At 38.0% G+C, this 23,749-nt stretch overlaps 1 protein-coding gene across 4 annotated transcripts in view; it reads right to left on the minus strand.

Annotated features, from left to right (window-relative positions):
- man1a1 (mannosidase, alpha, class 1A, member 1) overlaps window positions 1–23,749 on the minus strand; it is a 541,635-nt gene that overhangs the window by 355,625 nt on the left and 162,261 nt on the right. For all 4 annotated transcript variants that reach the window (XM_069886857.1, XM_069886856.1, XM_069886854.1 and 1 more), the window contains exon 2: window positions 10,540–10,636. In XM_069886857.1, coding sequence (XP_069742958.1) covers window positions 10,540–10,636 — 97 coding nt within the window. The remainder of the gene's footprint in view (window positions 1–10,539; window positions 10,637–23,749) is intronic.

The following is a 23,749-nucleotide window of genomic DNA, read 5'->3' on the forward strand; positions in this document are numbered from 1 at the left end:
TGCACCTTTGTCTCGGTGGCCAGTGGAGAGCTCACCATATAACACGATCTTGGGAAGGCGATGGTCCTCCATTCTGGAGACGTGTCCCTCCCAGCACAGTTGGGTCTTCAGCAGCGTGGATTCGATGCTTGCGGATCTGCCAGCTTGAGTACTTCGATGTTGGTGATGAAGTCATTCCAATGAATGTTGAGGATGGAGCGGAAACAGCGCTGATGGAAGCGTTTTAGGAGCCGTAGGTGATGGCGGTAGAGGACCCATGATTCCGAGCCGAACAGGAGTGTGGGTATGACAATGGCTCTGTACACGCTAATCTTTGTGTGTTTCTTCAGGTGGTTGTTTTTCCAGACTCTTTTGTGTAGTCTTCCAAAGGCGCTATTTGCCTTAGCGAGTCTGTTGTCTATCTCTTTGTCGATCCTTGCATCAGATGAAATGGTGCAGCCGAGATAGGTAAACTGGTTGACCGTTTTGAGTTCTGTGTGCCCGATGAAGATGTGGGGGGGCTGGTAGTCATGATGGGGAGCTGGCTGATGGAGGACCTCAGTTTTCTTCAGGCTGACTTCCAGGCCAAACATTTTGGCAGTTTTCGCAAAACAGGACGTCATGCGCTGGAGAGCTGGCTCTGAATGGGCAACTAAAGCGGCATCATTTGCAAAGAGTAGTTCACGGACAAGTTGTTCTTGTGTCTTGGTGTGAGCCTCCAGGCGCCTCAGATTGAAGAGACTGCCATCCGTGCGGTACCGGATGTAAACAGCATCTTCATTGTTGAGGTCTTTGATGGCTTGTTTCAGCATCATGCTGAAGAAGATAGTAAAGAGGGTTGGTGTGAGGACGCAGCCTTGCTTCACGCTGTTGTCAATGGAGAAGGGTTCGGAGGTGGCATTAAATGCTGAGCTATCATCAATGAACAATAACCTGATTTAGGTGTTATGGTCCAAGTGATCAAATACAGAAGTAGGGCCAGTGAGATGTATCCACTGTTGACCTGTTGTAGTGATAGGTAATTTGAAATGGATTCAGGTTCTTCCTGAGGCAGGAGTTGATTTCCTCCATAACCAACCTCCCAAAGCACTTCATCATGAAAGGCACCAGTGTCACTGGCCAATAGCCATCTAGTTAAGTCATTCCACTCTTCTTGAGCTTCTGTATCATATACGCCCATCTGAATGAAGCATGTGTGGACCTCAGACCATAGCAGCAAGAAGATGAAAATGTTTGCAAAACTTCCAGGCAGTTGTCTGCACAACTTTCAAGTGTGCAGCCTGGTACACTGACTGTTTCAGATGGTTTTCAGAGATCCACCCTCTTGGCCGTCCTTTTCATGTCAATCTCAGTGACTAGGAGCACAAAGACACCAGGAGCTGCGGGGCCTCGTGAGGGTGTATCATTGTCATACCTTTCAAACAAGCAGCACAGTTTGGTCAATCTAGAAGATTTGCTTCGCAATGACCTCATAAGAAGTGATGGAGTGAAAGCCCTGCTACTGCTGCTGAGATAGGACCTAACTCAATCATCAAAAATATTTTCATTTAAAATATTACATTGATAATGCAAATGAGGTAGGCAACTAATTTATTAATAGATTTCCCTTAACGTGCTCTCTTGGCAGTTTAGTGAGTAAATATAGATTCAATGCTTTTATTATAAATGGGTTATTTTTCATCTCCAACATATTTTCAGTTCCTCTCAACTGCTAATAAATGTTCAAAATTGAACTTTGAATACTGCCTTGTCTCACTTTGTAAAACAGATTTCAAGACTGCAGTCAAGGCTGTTGAAGTATTTTTATCAGAACTATTTCAGTGGCTATTTATCTTTCATTTAAAATTTACTAAATGATTTCATTCGAATCCAATGAGCACACTGAGAATTCAGCCTCTATGCTATCCTATTATCAAATCTCGACAGAGTCATACTATTTCTGTCTCATCCCACACACGAACCATCACCACCTCTCTAACTATTAAACTCATATTATTGCCTTCTCTTTGTTGAGTAAATTTACACTCAAATTAAAATGCTTATATATTTTGCAGTGAACAGGTACAAATCTGAAAATAACTACTTGGGCTGTTATCTCAGACAGTGAACTGAGTGTTCAAAGTATCCTATTCTAACTACTCTCCCTTTGAATTGCAGTACTCCTTATATCTGGTATCGCAACAAGCAGCAAGTACAAAACAGCAGTGCAATTATATATAGATATATACACATATATAAAACTCATCAAACTCGTGCACTTAATCAGTTGAATGCAAATTATAATGCAAAGCATGGTACAACAAAAGAGAGATTATTTCAAATCAATCTATTTGCATTATGCATGTGTAAAAATTATTCAATTTAAATTCAAACCATTGCATATGTGACCACTGAAATTGCAATTTTAGCTTGCACTAATAGCTTTAAGTTTCTGAATAAATACTGAACAAATACAAATTCCTAACTGTTTAATTTAGGAAATAAAGTTATTAAGTTTTTTCTAATTTAATGTCTCGGACTCCTCAGATTCATTTCTAGTAACTATCATGTTTAAGCCATACAATTGCCAGGTGCTACCGCAGCAAAAAAAAAAGGACAATTATTAAACTGCCAGCAAAAATTTTTACTTTAAGCACTTACTAAATTAAACAAAGTTATCTTACAACATCCAGAATGTACAGCAAAAACCAAATCTTCATTCAACTTAAAAAGGCAATTATATCCATTCATAGAGGTCAAGTAATTCAGTAAGATATTCAATGTGCCAAAATCCTCTGCTGTGTATAATACAGAAACTCAATTTCTATATTGGCCTCACAACGGACACAATGAACGAGAATTTGCTCCATGCTGTTCCTGTGGCACTGAAATAGCATTCTAATATTTGTGAACATCAATGAAGAAAGTCTCATCTTTAGAGCTCATACAAAATATTTTCAGGTTTCTCTGTATAATGCTGCCCTTTCAGTCTGATGTCCCTATTGATAGGTCACAAATTCTCTCTTTTCTCAGCACAAAGGGTGTGATGTTTTGCAGACTTCTGCTCTAAAAGGGATTTAGCACAATGTAAGGAGCTCTAGGCTGAAAGAGTGGATGCTGAAGTAAATGGAGATGCATGCCGAAGATAGTGCACGGAGAGAATTTAGACAAGCTGAAGATCATTTCCTGTAGATGGCATGATTTTTCTGCATGGGTCTCTGTAGGAATGTGATGGAAATTCATTAAGGTCAGCAGTTCCAGGAAGCCTGCATTGCAACTAGAAGTCCCTAAAAATCTGCCTGCTCCTATAGGTTGCAAGAAAATTAGATGAAGTTTACTTTCTATGCCATTTCCACATTTTCTTCCTCCACATGACTTTATCTCCCAATTAATCTTTCCTTAGTTGAATTGATCTCTGGATTGAGCATCTTCTCTTCACTGATTATCAACACAGGCGCACCCCAAGGATCCATGCTTAGTCCACTTCTCTATTCACTGAACATCCATGACTGTGTGGCCAGTCACAATTTCAATGCTATCTATAAATTTGACAATTACATCACCGTTGTTGGCAGAATCACAAATGGCAATTAGGAAGTGTATAGGAGGGAGATAGATCAGCTCGTTGAGTGGTGTCATGCCAACAATATTGCACTCAACATTAGCAAAACAAAGGAGATGATTGTAGTCTTCAGGAGGGAGTCAGGGGAACATGACCCTATCCTCATTGAAGGCTCAGTAGTGAAGAAGGTCAAGAATTTCAAATTCTTGGGTGTGAACATCTCCAAGGATCTGTCCTGGAGACTCTATGTCAATGCAATCATGAAGAAGGCTCGTCAGTGGCTTTGTGAGGTGCCCGAGGATATTCGGTACGTCACCGAAGTCTATCGAAAACTTCTACAGGTCTATCATGGGGAGCATTCTGGCTGGTTGCATTACTGTCTGGTGTGGAGGCGTCAACTCTCACCACCCCAGGCCATGACCTCTTCACTCTGCTACCATCGGGAAAAAAGGTCATAAAAAGGTCATAAAAAGATGGTTTCTTTCCTGCTGCCATCAGATTCCTTCGTGCCCTATTTTGTGTTTTTTTATTTATGTTTGTAAAAGTGATTTATATGAATGTTTGCACTGTGACGCTGCCGCAAAACACCAAATTTTGTGATTTATTCATGACAATAAATGCTGATTCTGATTCTTGATCTATCGCTTACCAGCCTTGGAACCACACTTCACCTTTAATGTGGCCATCTTCCCTTCACTCATTCAGTCCACATGAAGGGCCTTGATCCTAAACATTAACTGTCCATTTCTTTCCATAGATGCTGGCTAATCCATCATGCTTCTCCTGCAGTTTGTTGTTTGCAATAAACCTTTCCACTGCATCTCAACAGTCAACCTAAATTCAAGCAAAATCTTGAATTTGTTAAACTTCACTCTCCTTCTACATAGTGGTTAGTAACCTTCATTATGTACCACAGAGCTGAGAATTAAGATCAGAAGCAGCTAAAGGCAACTATTATAATGTAGATTTATCCTGGAGAAAAAATCCTGCTGAGGGACAAAGGACAAATTTCACAACAAATAGGTGAACATACACCAAGCTGCTCTACACTGTCTTAAGCACATTTTTACTCAAACAATCCCACTCCCCATCCCACACCTTAAAAGTTACACTGGTATAATTCTTGCACGAAATTCATTTTGCTTAATGGCACTAATCAGATAAAATTTTCATTTTGCCAGTTGAAATAACTTAAAAAGCAATGATTTTATTGATCCTTAAAATTTTTTGTTCCCAATCCAACCATTCCCTAAAACTAGCATCTGAGATGGGTTGAAAAAGATGATTCTTTATAAAAGGGCTAGAAAGAGAAACATTAAGATACCAGTAGTCAAAAAGTGACCTAAATTGTGCCCATATTCTCAGTCTATGTCTCATTATCAGATTGTCCATTAATTTGAAAAAGGGTAAGCAAGAGCCTAAAACTGCCAACATTTTTTTTAAACTCAATTCCATTTTAACACCTCATCTGAAATGTCAAAATGAAATAACATTAATAAGTTTCATATATTAACTGCCCAATAATAACATCTAAAATTTGGGAGAGATAAGCCTCCATTCATTTTGGTCTTTTGAAAATAGGCCTTGTTTATATGAAATTGTTTATCTTGGTATATATACAAAGAAATAATCAAATCCAATGAATTAACATAAGTTTTAGGAATGAAAATTGATAAATATTGAAACATGTACTGTGATGAACTAACAAACCTTTCAATTATTTTTGGGACTAAAGGGACTTTGTTAGCACTAACACAGGAACAGCAATGGAAAATTCACCAGACACTAAATTCAAAATACTAGTTTTTAATTAAATTATTAGCAACATAACATTTCTTACTTATCTCTAAGCATTCTTAATTCCACTATGTGAAAGTGTGTGTGTGTGTGTGTGTGTGTGTGTGTGTGTGTGTGTGTGTGTGTGTAATTAAAGTCCTACTCTAAAAAATCAATCTTTAAAAGTTCAGCATCATTATAGCCTTGCTTAAAGGTCATAAATACTCAGAAATAATTATAAAGCTCTTTTAAACATATCTTCAGGCTTTTTTCTCACAATGTCGTTAATTTCTTCCACGATGAATTCACAAACCCAGACAAGGGTTAATCAAATGTGGTTATATTCTTCCACAATCAAGTTACAAACCAGACAAGTGTTAAATGAAGTGGCCACACAAAAATAGACCTAGTAGAAATCTGTCCTCTTTTCAAAAGAGACAGCAAAATAGCCTTTTTTTATTTCAAAAGCCACCGATTCTGTGTTCCCTTTTTACAAGAGTAACACATAACAGCACCAATTCTGGTTACTGTAACTCAACCCTGTCTTTCACAAGGCTTCAACTCCTGTGTGTTACTTCTGTACTTTCCAACCTGAACTCTTCCAAAACTGAACTCAAAATGTCTGAATATATTTCTTCCAATCAATTGACCATTACATCATCGCCAAGGTGCTTCCTAATTCTTGGAAACCACATGACCATCAGTTTTATTTCTACCAAAATTCTGTTCCATTTTCAAAACCATTCCATATCCATAACAACCTCTGACCTCATTTCTATTTAACAGGCTTAAGTGATTTTGATTAAAACTGTTGGCTTCCTCAGCAGTTTTGGAATAATTAAGACCCACTTCAACTCCAATTGCTCTGTCTGTCCAAGATACCTTGATTCCGAGAATGAACTCTCTTCTCAGAAAATAATGGTCCACTATAAATGTACCCCAATCTGTGTGTGACCCTGTATCAGCCCACAGCTAACTTATTAAGAATGCGGATGCAATATTTTAACTCTATAATTTACTTTGCTAAGACATTTTTATAAAAGAAATATAGTTTAACATTAAAGAGTAACATAAATCCATTACAATACAAACATTTTGATAAAATGCTCATTTTAATTACATTTAAATGTCCAATCATTGTCATGAACAAGGGTGACCATCTGAATAATAACTCTTTTAAGGATCCATATATTCGAGGTGATTTTGCTTCATTTGAACAATTAATAGATAATTTTAACCTTCCTAATAGATATAAGCATATTAAGTATTTTGTTCAGTCTAAATTCTCCAATTTTTTTCAAATTCTCGATACCAATTTTTTTCTATTTTAAGTTTGCTTATAGCAGATCAATAGTAATTATTTATAGCAATTTGATAGACCTAAGAATGTGTTCAGGGACAAGAATTAAGAATGGATGGCAACAAAACTTGAATACATCAATTTCAGATCAATAACACATTTGATATTACTTGATTCTGTGCATGACATTGTTTAATAGAATTTAAAGTTGCACGTAGAATACATACCATATGCACAAAGTTAGATGATCTTGTTTTTATCCTAATGCTGATCCGGTGTGACAAATGTAAAATTTTTGAGGCCTCTCTGATTTATATGTTCTGAGAATGTCCAGAGCTACAAGAACATTGGGAACAATTCTTTAAAACTCTATCACAGGTTCTAAGGATTAAATTAGAACCGTGTCCTTTTATTTGCTTGTTTGGTTATTCTCTAGAAGAGAGGATTTCCTTGAATTAAACTTGAAAATGAATAGTAGCTTTTACTTCAATGATGGCCAGACAAGCAATTTTGATATGATGGAAAGACAGCAGAGCCCCAACTCCTATGGAATGATTAGAGAATGTTATGTCTTGCATGAGTTTGGAGAAAATTAGATATGATATTAAAAATATCAAGGTTGACTTTCTCAAGATATGGGGCCCATTTATGGACTATTATCATAATTTGATGACTTAGGCAGGGGTTTTCTATCCGATGCCCGAGAGCTGATACTTGATGCTTTACAATTTATTTGCTGATGACGGTGCTTAGTGGGAGGGGGTAGATTAGTATGTTTTTTTTTCTTTTCCTTTTTTTCTTTTGTTTTTATTTGTTTTATTTTACAACTAGAAGAGATTGTTCTATTTAGATATTCACAATGTATATCTCATTAGTTTTAATCTCATTACATCTACATTAGAATATGAGTTGAAATTCTCATGAGGATATTTCACTTTTTTTGAGAATTATACAAGACTATTTATAATTGACAGGTGACTCATATTCTGGATTGTTTTATATAAAAGCTATCTAATTAATTAATATCTAAACAGATACATGTAATATTTCTCTCTATCAAATTAATAAAAATAGTTTAAGAAAAGGAAATGATTTTTGAAATGCTTTTCAAATTTGCATCACCAATTGAATTTATAGGAATTTGCAGGATACTTTCCACAGAACCAGCCACCATGATATGAATCAGCAAATTTGGAGCACTCAACCTGAGGAACTTGCAAGAAATGTAAAACTTAATATATTTAAAGCAAGCTTATGCAGCCCATCACACTTGCCCTACTCTCTTGTCACTGCTACCTTCACACAGTAAACACGGCTCACTGTTACAGAAGGGAGATCATCACATCATTACATAAAGGGGAATAAAGTTTAACAAATTGAAGTTTCAGCTTTAATTTAAGGTTGGCCGTCACTGTGCAGCAAAAATGTTTATTGCAAACTACAAACTGTAGGAGGAACTTGGTGTGTTAGCCACCATCTGCAGAGTGAAATGGACAGTTAACATTTTGGATTGAGACCCTTCATGTGGACAGAGTGATTGAAGGGAAGATGGCAAGCAATAAGAGATGAAGGAGAGGGGTGGTGCCAAAGCTGGTAAGCCATAGATCCACCCAGCTATGGAAAGATTGCTTGGGAGATAAAATCACGTGGAGGAGGAAATTGTGGAAATAGCAAAAGAGAGCAAACTTTATCTACTTTTCCTGTAACATTTAGGAGCTGGAAAAGTTTTAGGGACTTCTGATTACAATGCAGGCTTTCTAGAACTGCAGACCTTAATAGATTGCCTTGGCATCTCTACAGAAACCCTTCCAGAAAAATCATGTCATCTACAGTAGCCTTAACTCTGTCACTTCCAGGTTCAACACCAGCCTCTGAAATTCCCATACTTTCCTCACTATAACATTATTTGAAGACCACCACTATTGACTCGGCATATTGCTTGCACTAATCTAATTATGAATATTCATTATACATTGATTTTTCATTTCCCTTTTATGATTTTATTTCTCATGTTTTGTGTTGTAAGTTTTATGTACTTGGGAAACTGCAGCAAGTATGACTTTCATTCCATTTGTACATTAAATCTGTATGACAATAAACTTCATTAATTCATTGTTTCACATTGTATATCCACTTTGAGAAGGCAGCATCCAGCACAGTGCCGCCAATTTACACTCCACAGTTCAGGGGCATTAAAAACTAAGGTTGCAAACAAGCCTATCAGGTCAGTACTCCCAGGATGTCTGAAAGTTTTTTTTTCCCACTTTTCATGAAGGTCTATTTAACCTGTTGACTGTGTCCATCTCATCTTGTAATAATATCTCCCATATGCCCAGAGCTTTGGCTTCCCATTTAAATTACTGCAGATTTAAGCATGATCGTTCCAGAGTGTAATGGTTTGTTTGGGGTGTCTGAAAAATCTAGAAACTAGCTCAATTCAGAACCAAGGTTGAAACTGAATCATCAAAAATGCTAAACTTATTATTTTGGAAATGTACAACTAGTGAAAATAAAAATTGAAAATTTGGCAAAATATCAAAGTAAATATGCAGATTGAATATGGAGAAAGTCAGCAATATGATTTCCCATCATAGATAGAAAGAGTTAACCAAGAATACACAGGGTTTGCATGAGATATTAATAATTGCTGAACTGGATTGTATTCAACCTGTTATCAGAACTGGTCTCTATTATCTGCTCACCAGCACTAACCTGTTACATTTAGGGAGGGTTGACCAAGCTGACCCACCATTCTCAAGGCCTACTCCACAAACCCAAATGAGCTACATGGAGTGATTAATCAGAGACATTTTAAAACCATTCCAATTGTCTTAAACAGCAAAAATATATGAACAATTATTGCAAAATTAATCAGTGTAATAAAGCAATCTTAAAGTTACAGAGATTATTTAAAATATATGAAATATGAAAACCATTTACCTGTATTTAACTATTTCTCAAAGTTGTATAGCTTACACCAAGGGGCTGGATACAAAATGGGTCCAGCTTAATGATTTGCTTCTCGACTTTATGATGAGTTAAGTCCTGAACCAGGAGGTCAGATGCACTGGCATCCAACTTGTAGCTCATCTCCAAGTTCTGCATTTCACTACGCAAGTGCAAAAGTCAGATGAATTGACAGATGATAACAAAGGAATTTGGCTAGAGGTCAAATACAATTCAGCCCATTACAATAGAAGATAGCCAGTATAGGAAGATCTTTAGAATTTAGGGAATCTGGAAATGACAGACCTCAATCCATTCAATTTAGTCATTCTCTTGTCCCCCACTGGAAACTTGCTGAAGAAACCCAGTTCAATCTATCACAGAAAAGAACAACTCCCATCACAAAGACTACAGCATAACATGTTGGGCATCCATAACAAACAGTAGTGACAAAACCACTGTTGCAATTATCAGAAAAGGTCTCTATTATCTGCTCACCAGCACTAACCTGCTGCATTTAGGGAGGGTTGACCAAGCTGACCCACCATTCCATGGCTCTCCATGGAAGGCATCAGCTGCAATCGGTTGACAAAGAAGAACAAGTAGAGAACATACAGGAGTATCGAGGAGGCAAATAGCAAATGTAGCCAATATCTTGGAGTAAAATGAACACGGAAAATATTTGTGATGTAATAACCTGACCATAGTTTGCACATATGCCATATTACTAGAACTGTTATCAGTGAGAAATCTGGAAAACTCTACAGTTTTGGAATTGATATTGTATTGTCTGCAGCATCTTTCATCATTTTACATTGGATTTTGTGCAAGCATCTCAACAAAACAACTGAACCAGTGGTTACATTAAGCTAAACTATGGACACTGATCATGACCGGCAGCCTTCTTTGTGAGATATGACTTTTAATATACAAATTATGCATACTTTCTGTCCAGTGATAAACTTAAGGATTAGGAAGTACAAACAATAAAACTTACCAAATAGACTACTAGAATGTTGATGTCTAGATAGAGGTTTCAATTCATTTGATCCCCATGCGTAACGTTTATAATTTTCCCAAGCATGTTTCATCATCTACAAAAGATAATGGAATATTGTTATTCCATTTTAAAAAAGAATTATATAAATTATTATAAAAGACATGCATGGACATTTTTTTTAAAAGATGGAATTAAATTTACTCAACAAACTAATGCAATGCATAGTTATACACAAATACATGTATATTTTACACCTTCAAATATAAAAAGCAGAACTACAGCATTACATATTGAACTTTTCTTTGTACATTATTTGAAATGTTAAATTAGATGAATAAGTAAAGAGCAAAAATGACTCTTTAACAATTGTACAACAGTATCGCAACTGAATTTGCCAAGAAAAAAAAGAGTCCCAGACCGAAACCATGTAGGCAAATTGCAGAAGTAATAAATAATAAAAAATGAGTGGGCCATGTTTTCACCAGCCACACACCCATTCCTCTCCAAGCTATTTATTTTCTAGAATTAGAATATCTTTAGACTGTCCTTATCTAACAGTCCTGGGAAAGTTCCAATGTCAATTGTTGGTGATTTTCTCTCACTTGGCCATCTGACGCTCCAGAGAAAACAGTCCAAGTTTGCCAACTTCGGTATATAACCAATATACTGCAATGCAAGCGCAACCTCCTGGTAAACCGTTTCTGCACAGTCTCCAAAAGCTTTCCTTCATGTGCTTAACTAGTCAATATGGCAAGTGGATCATAGAAATCAAAAGGTCCAGTCCGATCAGCCAAAATGAGAAACAGCGGTCACAGTAATAAAACACAGAAACAGGTCGACTATCTACCATGGCTCTGATTGCTATCAATCCCTTTCATGAGCCCTTGGTCCTCAGGTAACCAAGTCTTGGTGACTCCAGTGTTTGTCCAAATGTTTCTTAAAGAGTTGGTACTGGGCAAAATATTGTCTCTATTGGTAGACCATTCTCCTAGCCCTGATGGAATACATCCCACGGTTTTGAAAGAAATAGTAGAAATTGGTGTACATCCATTTTATGGTAATTTACCAAAATATTTCAGGGCTCTGGCCAGGACCCATATGATTGAAATACCATACAGTCAAAAGGCAGGTAATTATAGGCCAGTTAGCTTAATGTCTGTAGACAGGGAATGCTTGAATCTACAATTAAGTAATAAATAGTAAGCTATCTGGATAGAAATTATTCCCTCAGGAAGACAGCATGTATATTTAACAAATTTAATGGGCTTTTTTTGAAGATTATAACAAGTACGGTGGATAGAGGAGTACAGGTGGATTTCTGTTCTGTGATTTCCAGAAGGCATTTGATAGGTGCAGCATAAGAAGGGTTCTGCATGAGGATGAATGGAATTGGGGGAAAATTAGCATGGATCAAGGATAAGTTGACCAAGAGAAGGCAAAGAGTTGGGATAAATGAATGTTTCAATCATTTGTGAGCAGAGGGCCACAGGGCCCAGTATCACAAATTTTAGGAGCAAAAGTAGACAATCTGCCCATCATCCACCATTCTATCATAAGCTGATCCATTCTCCCACTCAGCCCCACTCCCCAGCCTTCTCCCCATTACCCTCGATGCTCTGACTAATAAAATAGCTATCAATCTCTGCCTTAAATACATAACCTTACTTCCACAGACACCCGTGCAACAAGTTCTAGAGATTCACGACTCCTTAGCTAAAGATATTTTTCTGTATCCCTGATTTAAAGTGATGAGCTTTCATCCTGAGTTGCACCCTCTTGTCCTAGACTCCCCTACCATGGGAAATAATCTTGCAATATCTACTCTGTCCAGGCCTTTCAGCATTCAAAATGTCTCTATCCGGTTCCCCCTCATCCTTCCTACTTCAACGAGTGCAGTCTAAGAGCCGACAATATTCCTTTTCATTTCTGCTATCCTTCTAATAAATCTTCTCTGAACTCTCTCCAAATCCAGCACATCCTTTCTCAAATAAGACACCCAAAATTGTACATCGTACTCCAAGTGAGGTCTCACCAGTGCCCTTTAGAGTTTCAACATTGCATCCCTGCTCTTATATGTCATTTCTCCAGAATGCCAAAATTGCATTCACCCTCTTCACCACCAACTTAACCCATAGGTTAACCTTTAAGGTATCCTGCACGAGAGCTCCCAAGTCCCTTTGCACCTCTGAATTTTTAATTTTCTCCCCATCTAAGTAATAGTTTGCCCGTCTAATTATTCGACCAAAGTACATGACCATACACTTTCCAACATTGCATTTCATCTGCCACTTCTCTGCCCACTCTTCCAATCCATCCCAGACTCTTTTCAGCTTTTCTGTATCCTCATCACTACCTGTCCTACCACCTATGTTGGTGTCTTCTGAAAATTTAGCCATAATGCCATCTATTTCATAATCCAAAGCATTTATATACAGCATAAAAAGAAACAGCCCCAATACCAACATCTGCAGAAGACAATTGGTAACCAGCAGCCAACCAGAATAAGATCTCTTTATTCCAACTCTGTTTCTTGCTGACCAGCCAATGCTCTATCCTTTCTGTAATTCCATGGATTCTCATCCTTTTTTTAGCAGCCTCAGGTGTGGCACCTTGTTGAAGGCCTTTTTGAAAGTCTAAATACACAACATCCACTGCATCTCCCCTGTCTATTTCACTTGTGATCTCTTCAACAAGATTGCAGTAGGCTTGTCAGGCATTATCTTCCTTTAAGAAAACCATGCTGACTTAGACCTATCTTGTCATGTACCTCTTGGTACGCCGTAACCTCATCCTTACAATCAACTAACAGCTTCCCAACCACCAACACCAGGCTTATGTCTATAATTTCCTTTCTGCTGCCTCTCTCCCTTCTCAAACAGTGATTCACGAACCTCCAATTCACTAGAACCATGCCAGAATCCATTGATTCACAAAGACCATTATCAATGCCTGCACAGACTCTACATCTATGTCCTTCAGAACCTCAAGGACAATTCCATTTGGTCTGGGAGACTTATCAACCCTTAGACCAGGGTTTCCCAACCAGGGATGCTCGCACCCCTTGGGGGGTGCAAGATAGCATTCCGGGGGTGCGAAATAACATTTCAGTTTTTTTAATAAATCCATACTCCTTCAATTTGGATAATATGTCAGATGATGAAGAGCTAAAGGAAGATCTTATTGAAATGCGCACAAATCGTGTTCTTGAAATGCAGTTTGAAAGCAAAACTTTGGAACAATATTGGTGTTCGACAATGGACATGCTTCAACTTTGTGAAAAAGCACTAAATGTGCTCATCCCATTCGCGACGACATACTTATGCGAGTCTGGATTTAGTGCCCTTTTGTCAATCAAGACAAAATCTAGAAATCGCTGGGGTGCACAGGCAGACACGCCGATTGCCATCAGCAACAAAGTGCCACGTTTTGAAAACTTCTTCAGCAATAAACAGGAACAAAAGAGTCATTAAATTTAAATTGGCTTATGAACATTTGAACATTAGTTCTTTAATTTTTTTAAAGAAATTTCATGCATGGATGAAAATTTAATTTTTTTGTAGGGTTCATGCAACTTTCAAATAGTTGTAATAATTTTTCTTTTCCATATGTTTCATTTTTGTTTATATATTATTAAAAATTGATTATACAAATTTGTTTTGGTCACCACCTTTATTCTTAAATAAATTATTACTTTAAGGGGTGCGAGAACATATTAAAATTTTTTAGGGGTGCGGGGCATAAAAAAGATTCGGAACTACTGCCTTAGACCATTTAGCATCCCAAGTACCTTCTCTTTCTCAATCTTGACTGCACTCACTTCTCTTTTCAGAGACCCTTGAGAGTCTAGAATACTACTAATGTCTTCCAAAATATTCATTCAGTTCCTCTGCCATCTCCCTGTCTCCCATCACAATTTATCCAGTGTCATTTTCTATGTCTACTTTTGTCCCTTTTATCCTCTTTATAGATTTTAAAATGTATTTAATTTCCTCTTTGCTATTTGAGGATGGCATGAAATTAAGTGGAAAAAAAAGCAAACTATGCAGAGGTGTCAGGGAGTCTGTAGAGAGATATTGAAAAGTTAAGTGAGTGGGCAACAATGTGGTCGACGCAGTATAATGTTTGGTCATCAGTTTGGAAAAATGAATGGTTGATCAAATTGTTATTTAAATAGTGAAAGATTGCAGCATGCTCTTGTGCAGAGACACTTGGAAGTGCTTGTACACAAAACATCAAAACATGAAAACAAAGAGTAGAGAGTTTCTTCAGCAATTGTATGGGTTCATGATAAGGCTACACCTAGAATACTGGAATTGGAGGTGGTGCAGATGAGGTTCACCAGATTGTTTCCAGACATGGTAAACAAGAAAATTTGAACATGTCGGAGACTAGTGTAGAATTGGGACTGAGCCCTTCTTTGAGTGTCAAAAATCAGGCATTGGCCTGTATAAAAAGGTAGAGGAGAAGGAGCACAAGCCAACAGGTAAGAGACAACAGTTAAATAATTACAAAAGCTGTGAAGCAAAGTGGGAGAGAGAAAGGACCTAAGAAAAAAATATCTCTTTGATAAAAGGAAGGGAAGGGTGTGGGAAGCTGAAGGAAGGAAGACTGAAGAATGAGGGAATCAGAGACGTAGTTGGGGAGGGGGTAAAGGAAATTGGAGAAGTCAACCTTGATGACATCATTTTGGAAACTACTAAGGCAAAATATAAGATGTTGTTCAATTTGCAGGTGGCCTCAATTTGGAAGTACATGAGGCCAAGGACAGATATGGTGTATATAGGTGGTGTGTGGAATTGAAATGGTTGGTCAGTGGGACATCCAAACTATTGTAGCAGACCAAGCGAAGGTGCTCAACAAAATTACATCCAGTCTCACCTATGTAGGGAAGGTCACATCGGGACCCCTGCAAATTCACAACTGAAGTGTTGTTTCACTTGGAAGGATGGTTTGGGGGCCTGAATGGTGGTGAGGGAGGTATCGGAGTAGCATTTCTCGCAGTCACAGGTGTAGGTACTGAGGGGGCAATACGTAGGAAAGGATTAATGCACGAAGAGCAGTCTCTGCGGAGAGGGGGGAAGGAAGATATGTCCCGTAATAAAATAAGGGAGTGAAATATGTTGGATGTGGAGGCTGCTGGATGGCACGGTTAGCGTAGTGGTTAGCGAGATACTATTACAGAGCCAACAACCCAGGGTTTAAATCCAGTGCTGTCTGTCAGGAGTTTGTACATTCTCCCCATATTTACATGGGCTTTCCCTGGATGTTCAGTTTCCTCCTACCTTCCAAAATGTATGGTGTTGTATGTGAATTTGGGTTAAATTGAGCGGCACAGTTTCAATGGCTGGAATCGGCTTCTACCATTGCATAAATAATATTTAAAAATTTAAAGAGGACTCCTGGACTCTTCCATCCTGCGATGCAACAAGGACATCTGCTATCTGCTACTTTCCCCCCCATATATGCTATCTAAATTGCTAGGCTTTTCCAGGATTCTACCTTATTTGAAATTTCGAGGATTCTGTTACTCTGTACTTTTCAATTCAGTACTTTAAAAAAAAATTCTCTTAATTCTTATTGATCTTCCATTTTTATCTCTTCCAGCTGCATCTGTTCCATCCTCTTACACCCAACAACATAACTTGATTCACTCATTCCTCGTGATCTACACCCTATCAAAGACATTCCCTACAATTCACATATGTTCAATTCTTAACTCTTCCCTGTTCTGATAAAAGGACATCAACCTTAAGTGTTGACTTGATATGACCTCCTCAGATGCTGCCTGACCTGCTGAGTATTTTGTCTTATTTCAGTTTTTTTCTGTGTCTGTAATTTGTTCCCTTATTATTTACTCACCAATAAAATCCTTAATAGTGTTTTTTCTCTGTACTACCCATGACAGATTTTTTTTTTCTTGACCCACCAAGGAGTGTTGCTTTTTTAAAATGATAAAAATGAATCCCAGTACAGAAATTAATACGTCACTGAGAATGAAGAGGATTGTTAGCTCTTGATATTTCAACCATTAATTTAATTTTCTGCAGTTACTAAACAGTAGCTTTGTCACATTAGATCACAAACATTTGTAAACTCTTCTTTGTATTTGAAGATTTGCACTGCAAATAGAACCATTCAATGCACATCTGGGCTTTTGAGAGGAATATAGATTATGCTGTGTAAGTAGGCCAAGACCCAAATGAATTTCAAAATCAAAACCATTCAGACTTGTGTTGAACAGTAATAATATCTATTATGGAAGCTCAAAACATGCCCACAGGAAGATCATGCTGCTGTTGAGTGAATGTCATTGTTAATTTAATGCTAAAAATAAAAGAAATTCAGTGTACAAGAACACATTAATTAATTTCTATCCCAGAAAGAATATCAGTGCCTGCTCTCATAAGCCCTTAAGGTTAAGGACAACTTGTTTCTGCTTCAGGACTGTGAGCTTGGTTGAGGGTAACATAGCAAACTGTCAAAGGACAAGCAGGAGTTGTTTATTTGGGTAGAAGGTACCCTTTCTCTGTCATCTTTTGACCTGACAAATTTACACAAGGTTTCCAATGTCATCCCCAATGTTTCGTCTCCAATTAAAATGATCATGGGCTCGAGCTTCCTCCAAGTCGGTTGTACATTGGACATTTTAACTGAAGCTTTGGAGGTAACCCTTGAGTTGGTTACACTGTTCACCCATACTTCTATCCACTGCTCTTCTGATAGAAATTGCTGTTGGAAATACAAATTGTGGCTACACACTGAGCTGATCAAGTATAATAACAGCATCAAGATGGATTTGTTAGACATAATACATTTTTTTGGAAATTAGAAGATAGCCTGAGAATACAGCAATGATACATAGAAATGAATAAATGTATTCCATTGAAAAAAATAACATATAATTTAAGAAATAACATCACAGTATTCAAACAAATTTGGGAACCGTACACGGAACACAACAGAGAAGTCCTACCGTGGACCTCCACCGCCTAAAATGACAGAAGGAGAAGACGACGAAATGAACTGACCCAGTATGTAAAAGTAGAAGACACAAATTTCTTGTTTATTTTCATTGTGTGATGACATTGTTTAATGGGTTTAATGTACCATATAGGTGGGTGGGGAGGGGGGAGTGAAGGAGGGAGGGAAGGGAGGGGGGAAAAGGGGAGAAAATGACACTATTTATATTCAAGAGGAAAATGTTAGTGTGTATTTTGGTTAGTATGGTTCATAGTGTGAAAAATTTTTTAAAAATTTTTTAAAAGATGGATTTGTTAGCAAGAGAAAGGAGAATGACATTGGTTTACTTATTCTAGCAGTAAATTTTGAGTACTTTGATGAGATATTATTGGTGGCATTTGTCCTGTGATTTGAAGTCACTGCTGCAGGTAATCCACTGCTTAGATTTAACTCACTTATTTATACAGTGTATCAGTTATAAAATAGGAGAGGTTATTGAAAGTTTGTGCCTAATTATTTAACATAAACTAAAGGATAATAATGATAGCAAATTAAAACAATCAATTCTTTTGAACAGGGGCCTCTGAGGAATATAAACAAAGTAAGCAAAAAATTAAATATAGATTTGGGTGGGCTAAAAGTAGTCATTAAAGATTTTTGGTGGAGAGGGAAAAAGAGAATCACAAGGTATTTTATGCACATCTAAAACATAAGGGTCATTCAGGAGAGGCAAAGACCACTTAAGAACAAAGTAGGGAAATAATGATTGGAGTAAGAGGAAATAGGCATCAATATTTCTCATCAGTACCACCAAGGAAGTGGACGCAGAGCACAGGGAGAGGAAAGCCGATATCGAGGAGGTGACAATCTTAAAAGACATTACGGTGAACAAATTTCCAGCGCCTAATGAATTCCATTCAGGTTAATGAGAGAGGCAAATTAAGAGATTGATGGGGTCATGACAGAGAGGGCAATAGAGATAAACCAGGAAAATATAGGCCAATGACATCAGTGATCGGGAAATTATAGGAAAAAATTCTTGAGGGTAAGATCGACTCACATATGTAAAAGTATCGGCATGCAAGAAACTCTCTGTCTGTAGAAGCTCACACTCTTGAATTACTGTAACTCTGCTTGTGCTCTCTTGTTGAACAATCTGCTGTACTATGGGTTTACTTACCTGGATAGCACACAAAACAAAGCTTTACACTCTATCCTGGTACAATAAGACAACGAAAATAAAATGAATAGGTTTATTAAGGGTAGCCAGCCTATTTTGCATCTGGGTGTAATGTCTCACTGACTTGAATTAGTGAGGAGGCAGGGCAGTAGATTTATTTACATCGAGTTTTAAGCTTTCGATTGGGTTGCTTACCGTAGGATGATCCAAAAGATGGATTGCATAAAACTTAGTAGATTTGATTAAAATTAGCATGGCTAAAGATGGCAAAGTCGTATGATGGAGAGGTCTTACTCTGTCCAGAGGTGTGTGATCAGTGGTGATCCAAAGAAATTGGTTCTGGGACTTCTGAACCTATCTATAAATAAAAATAATTTCAACAAAATTGTTGGTGGTCTGATCAGTTACTTTGTAGATGACACAAAAAAATTATGGAAATGTAGAGAGTGAGGAAGTTGTCAAAATATTCAGGTCACAGACCAGATGGAAATACAGTATGTGCAGAAAAACAATGGAGAAGATTAATCTAGACAAACATAAGTGCTGCATTTTGAGAAGTCAAATGCAAGAGAATACATGCAATAAGTGGCATTTCCATTAGGAGCACTGATGTATACATGGATCTTGAACTGCAAGTAGTGCAGTGGTCCTTCAAAGCAGCAATGCACTAGATAGGGTACTAAAGACACCGTACAGCATACTTGTCTTCATCAGTCAGGATGCAAAGTATAAAAGGAAGTACTATTACAGTTGTACAAACCTTGGGTGATGCCACATTTAGAGTAATGGATATAGTTGTGATAACCATGTTACAGAATGTGGAGGGTTTGGAGAGGATGCAAAAGTGGTCACAGAGGTGCCTAAGTGGTTTTTATCCAAACCTATCACAGGCACCAACATCCTGTCCATTGAAAACATCTTTGTTAGGAGCTGCCACAAGAGGGCATATCATCAAATTTCACGTTTTGAGGAGCTCTCCTGGAGCCAGCATATCGAGGAATAGAGGAATGCAGACCAAATACAAGCAGACAGGATTAGTTAAAATTGGCATCATGGTTAGCATCGTCATTGTGAGCCAAAGGAACAGTTCCTGTGCTGTACTGTTCTGCATTCTATATTGAATGCTACATAATAATTATTAACAAAATTTGCTTTTTATATTATACATGTGCAATACATGTCATTCACATGGCAATAATGAGTATTGGGGCTCCCTGGGTTACAAATGACCTGACTTACAAATATCTATCTTTATACAAATTCTCCCATACATTTTTAAACCATTTTGCATTCCAGTGATAATGATAATTTATAATTTTGTACTTTTCATTAACAACCGGGTGTAGAATGTGGGTGGTTATTCAATGAAACAAAAGAATTATAACAAACGTACGGTATGTAAAGCAAGGGTAGTTACAGAAAACAGACATTTCCAACTCCCAAAGAAGTCTTCTTACAGACGGATCTCAGGAATTTGCACAACTTAAAGACTGCATGATTTAACCATACAGTCTGAATTTTGCTCAGAAATATAATCTGATTTGTTATGCAAGGTGGTATATAAATACACTTGCATTTGTGACTATAGACAAGTGTTAGCAGTGATTTTCTTTATCTCAAAGGACACATGGAGGTTCATACTGATTCACTGCTCCCCCAGACCACAAGGGTTATTGGCTCTGGGGGGAACAGTGAATCAGTACATGGTAATAGAGTGGGAGAACACCCCCACCCCCCAACAAAGAAGGAGAAACCAACCTGGGAAAAGACAACAGAGAAGGAGACCAGAGCAGCAGATCAGCAAAGGGCTCTGCAGTCAAAGAGTTCTGACTAGGTTACAGGATGGTGGAGACTGGCTCATCGCAACAAGGTATTGGGACTGGGATTCATGAGAGTGCCATTGATGAGCAAGGCTCAGAATGTCTTCGGGCACTGACAGCCTCCTAATTGTAACATGGATTTGGAACCAAAGATCAAGGAGGGTGACTTGGGCGCTGGGACTTGGTTCAACACTGGAATGGACTGGATGCCATGCAGCTATAGGTGCTATGGAAGACTAGGAGGCTATGGACACTCTGTCCCTGAAGGGACTTTCTTTTGACTTTCTCTTCTTCATCGTGACACTGGTCTAGTAGTGTCTCTTTTGCATGTCCTTACTGGCAAAAAAAAAGTCAACACATTCTGTGTACTTATGTACAATAAAAGAACCTTGACCCTTCATTTAAATTTAAAAGACAAACACTTTTCAGGAAATAACTAAATTTTAGCAGAAATATCAATTGCATGAATACTTCAGGATTGATCCCAATATATACAATCTCTACCATAGCTAACAGGTTCACATTATACAAAGGCAGAAGAACACATCAAAATATTGAATATTATTTTAAAAATTCAGATGAACAAATTAAAATTTGATTGACAAAGAACAGAACAAAGTCTGCTACTCAACTGGAAATATTAAAGACATGAAACCTCCAGTATTTTTTTTTGTGAACTTCTTGTATTTTTAAAGCATGCTATGTTATCTCTGTGCAAGGATGAAATTCATGTAATTCTGGTAAGAGATAATCTTTTACCTATCTGAATAATATATGGATCAATTCTGAAAATCCAAAATATTGGACAAATTTTAAATAATTTTTCATTATCTCAAACCACAACCTATGTAACAGGAAGTCAAGTTCAAGGTAAATGTTATGACTTGTTAACTAACATTTGGGTGTCAATACAAATATGCACACAACTTCATTAAGACAAAAATAACCATAAATTAGTGTCAACGTGCAATCCTTCCTTTACCTATCGGACTACACATGTGCTTTTGAGCAAGCAGGAGGTTCACTTAGCAAGATCAACTCCTGATGTATATTTGTATTAGTTTCATCTGATGTCCTGTTTTGCGGAAACTGCAAAAATGTTTGGCTGGAAGTCAGCCTGAAGAAAACTGAGGTCCTCCATCAGCCAGCTCCCCACCATGACTACCAGCCCCCCCACATCTCCATCAGGCACACTGAGCTCAAAACGGTCAACCAGTTTACCTATCTCGGCTGCACCATTTCATCGGATGCAAGGATCGACAACGAGATAGACAACAGACTCGCCAAGGCAAATAGCGCCTTTGGAAGACTACACAAAAGAGTCTGGAAAAACAACCAACTGAAAAACCTCACAAAGATTAGTGTATACAGAGCCGTTGTCGTACCCACACTCCTGTTCGGCTCCGAATCATGGGTCCTCTACTGGCATCACCTACGGCTCCTAGAACACTCGATCCTCAACATTCATTGGAGCGACTTCATCACCAACATTGAAGTACTCGAGATGGCAGAGTCCGACAGCATCGAATCTATGCTGCTGAGATCCAACTGCGCTGGGTAGGTCACGTCTCCAGAATGGAGGACCATCGCCTTCCCAAGATCGTGTTATATGGTGAGCTCTCCACTGGCCACCGAGACAGAGGTGCACCAAAGAAGAGTTACAAGGACAGCCTAAAGAAATCTCTTGGTGCCTGCCACATTGACCACCGCCAGTGGGCTGATATCGCCTCCAACCGTGCATCTTGGCGCCTCACAGTTCGGCGGGAAGCAACCTCCTTTGAAGAAGACCGCAGAGCCCACATCACTGACAAACGACAAAGGAGGAAAAACCCAACACCCAACCCCAACCAACCAATTTTCCCTTGCAAACGCTGTAACCGTGTCTGCCTGTCCCACATCGGACATGTCAGCCACAAACGAGCCTGCAGCTGACGTGGACATTACCCCTCCATAAATCTTCATCCGCGAAGCCAAGCCAAAGTCATCTGTGTATAAGCAAAATAATTTAAAATGCCAGCATTACCTCACTCTTTCCAGGTGGAAGTGTCACAAGAGATGTAAATAACAACTTGAAAAGGAACAAATATAAACTGGAGAACAAATAATGTTGACTCAGATAAAAGATTTTAGGAGGAGGAATAATTAGTTTCATGTATCAGGTATGTCATCGCTATGCTGAGTCAGTGAAAATCCTACACTACCAAAATATAATGCTGGCAAAAATTGATGAATAGAATCAAAGATGAATATTTAAAATGTAACACAACTGGTCTGAGAGAATTTGACCACAAAGCCCACTAACCTCTGAGTTTAACTCTGTTTTATGAGATCAGATTACATCTATTAAACAAATATTACTCTATTTTCTAATGTGAATCACAAAACTCAGTAGTTTTGCCAGTGGTATGCAGACGAAAATAGTGGCAAGGGATCTTCAATTCCATCACTTTTAATAGAGATAAAAGTGTTTTTGCAGTTTGTGACTTTGTTCTGAATAAAGCTCACAAACATTGATGATAACAAGAAAAGATTTTGAGGGTGGTTTGCCAGTTTTCCTACACAAGAATAAAATGCAGAACTCTCAACAGGTCAGACTGTGAACTTTATATAGCAAAGATCAACGTTTTGAGTTTGAGCCTTTCATCAAGGTAACATACAATAATGTAAGAAAGTGCTGCCAGAATGTAGAATTGAACCATAACAGCAAATGTAATTATTTCATCATCATTCTTAAAAGAGAGAAACAAGATCTTTAGTGCATCATGTCCATTTGACCTTAAGCTAGCTCTTTCATTGCCTGGCATGCCAGAAGAAAATCTTTACATATTGTCATACAGCATGGAAAGACGCCCTTTCGTCCAACTTGTCCATGATGACCAAGCTATTTTCCTGAGCTAGTTCTATCCTGTGGTCTAGGGGAGAGAACCCCTTATAGACGACACTTTCCTTATTCTAATATATCCTAATTTCAGAATATCAACTTCCAAAGGTTGAGCTGCTTTATCCCAATTTTCGATCTCTTTAATCCAACAAATCAAACTCTGTGGCTGTTTCTTTATGTAGTTTTAATTCATTAATTGAATGGATAAACATTTTACATCCAGTACCGCACGGATGGCAGTCTCTTCAATCTGAGGCGCCTGCAAGCTCACACCAAGACACAAGAGAAACTTGTCCGTGAACTACTCTTTGCAGACGATGCCGCTTTAGTTGCCCATTCAGAGCCAGCATCTTGGCGCCTCACAGT

The sequence above is a fragment of the Narcine bancroftii genome, chromosome 6, assembly GCF_036971445.1.
Source record: "Narcine bancroftii isolate sNarBan1 chromosome 6, sNarBan1.hap1, whole genome shotgun sequence".
Lineage (NCBI taxonomy): Eukaryota > Metazoa > Chordata > Chondrichthyes > Torpediniformes > Narcinidae > Narcine > Narcine bancroftii.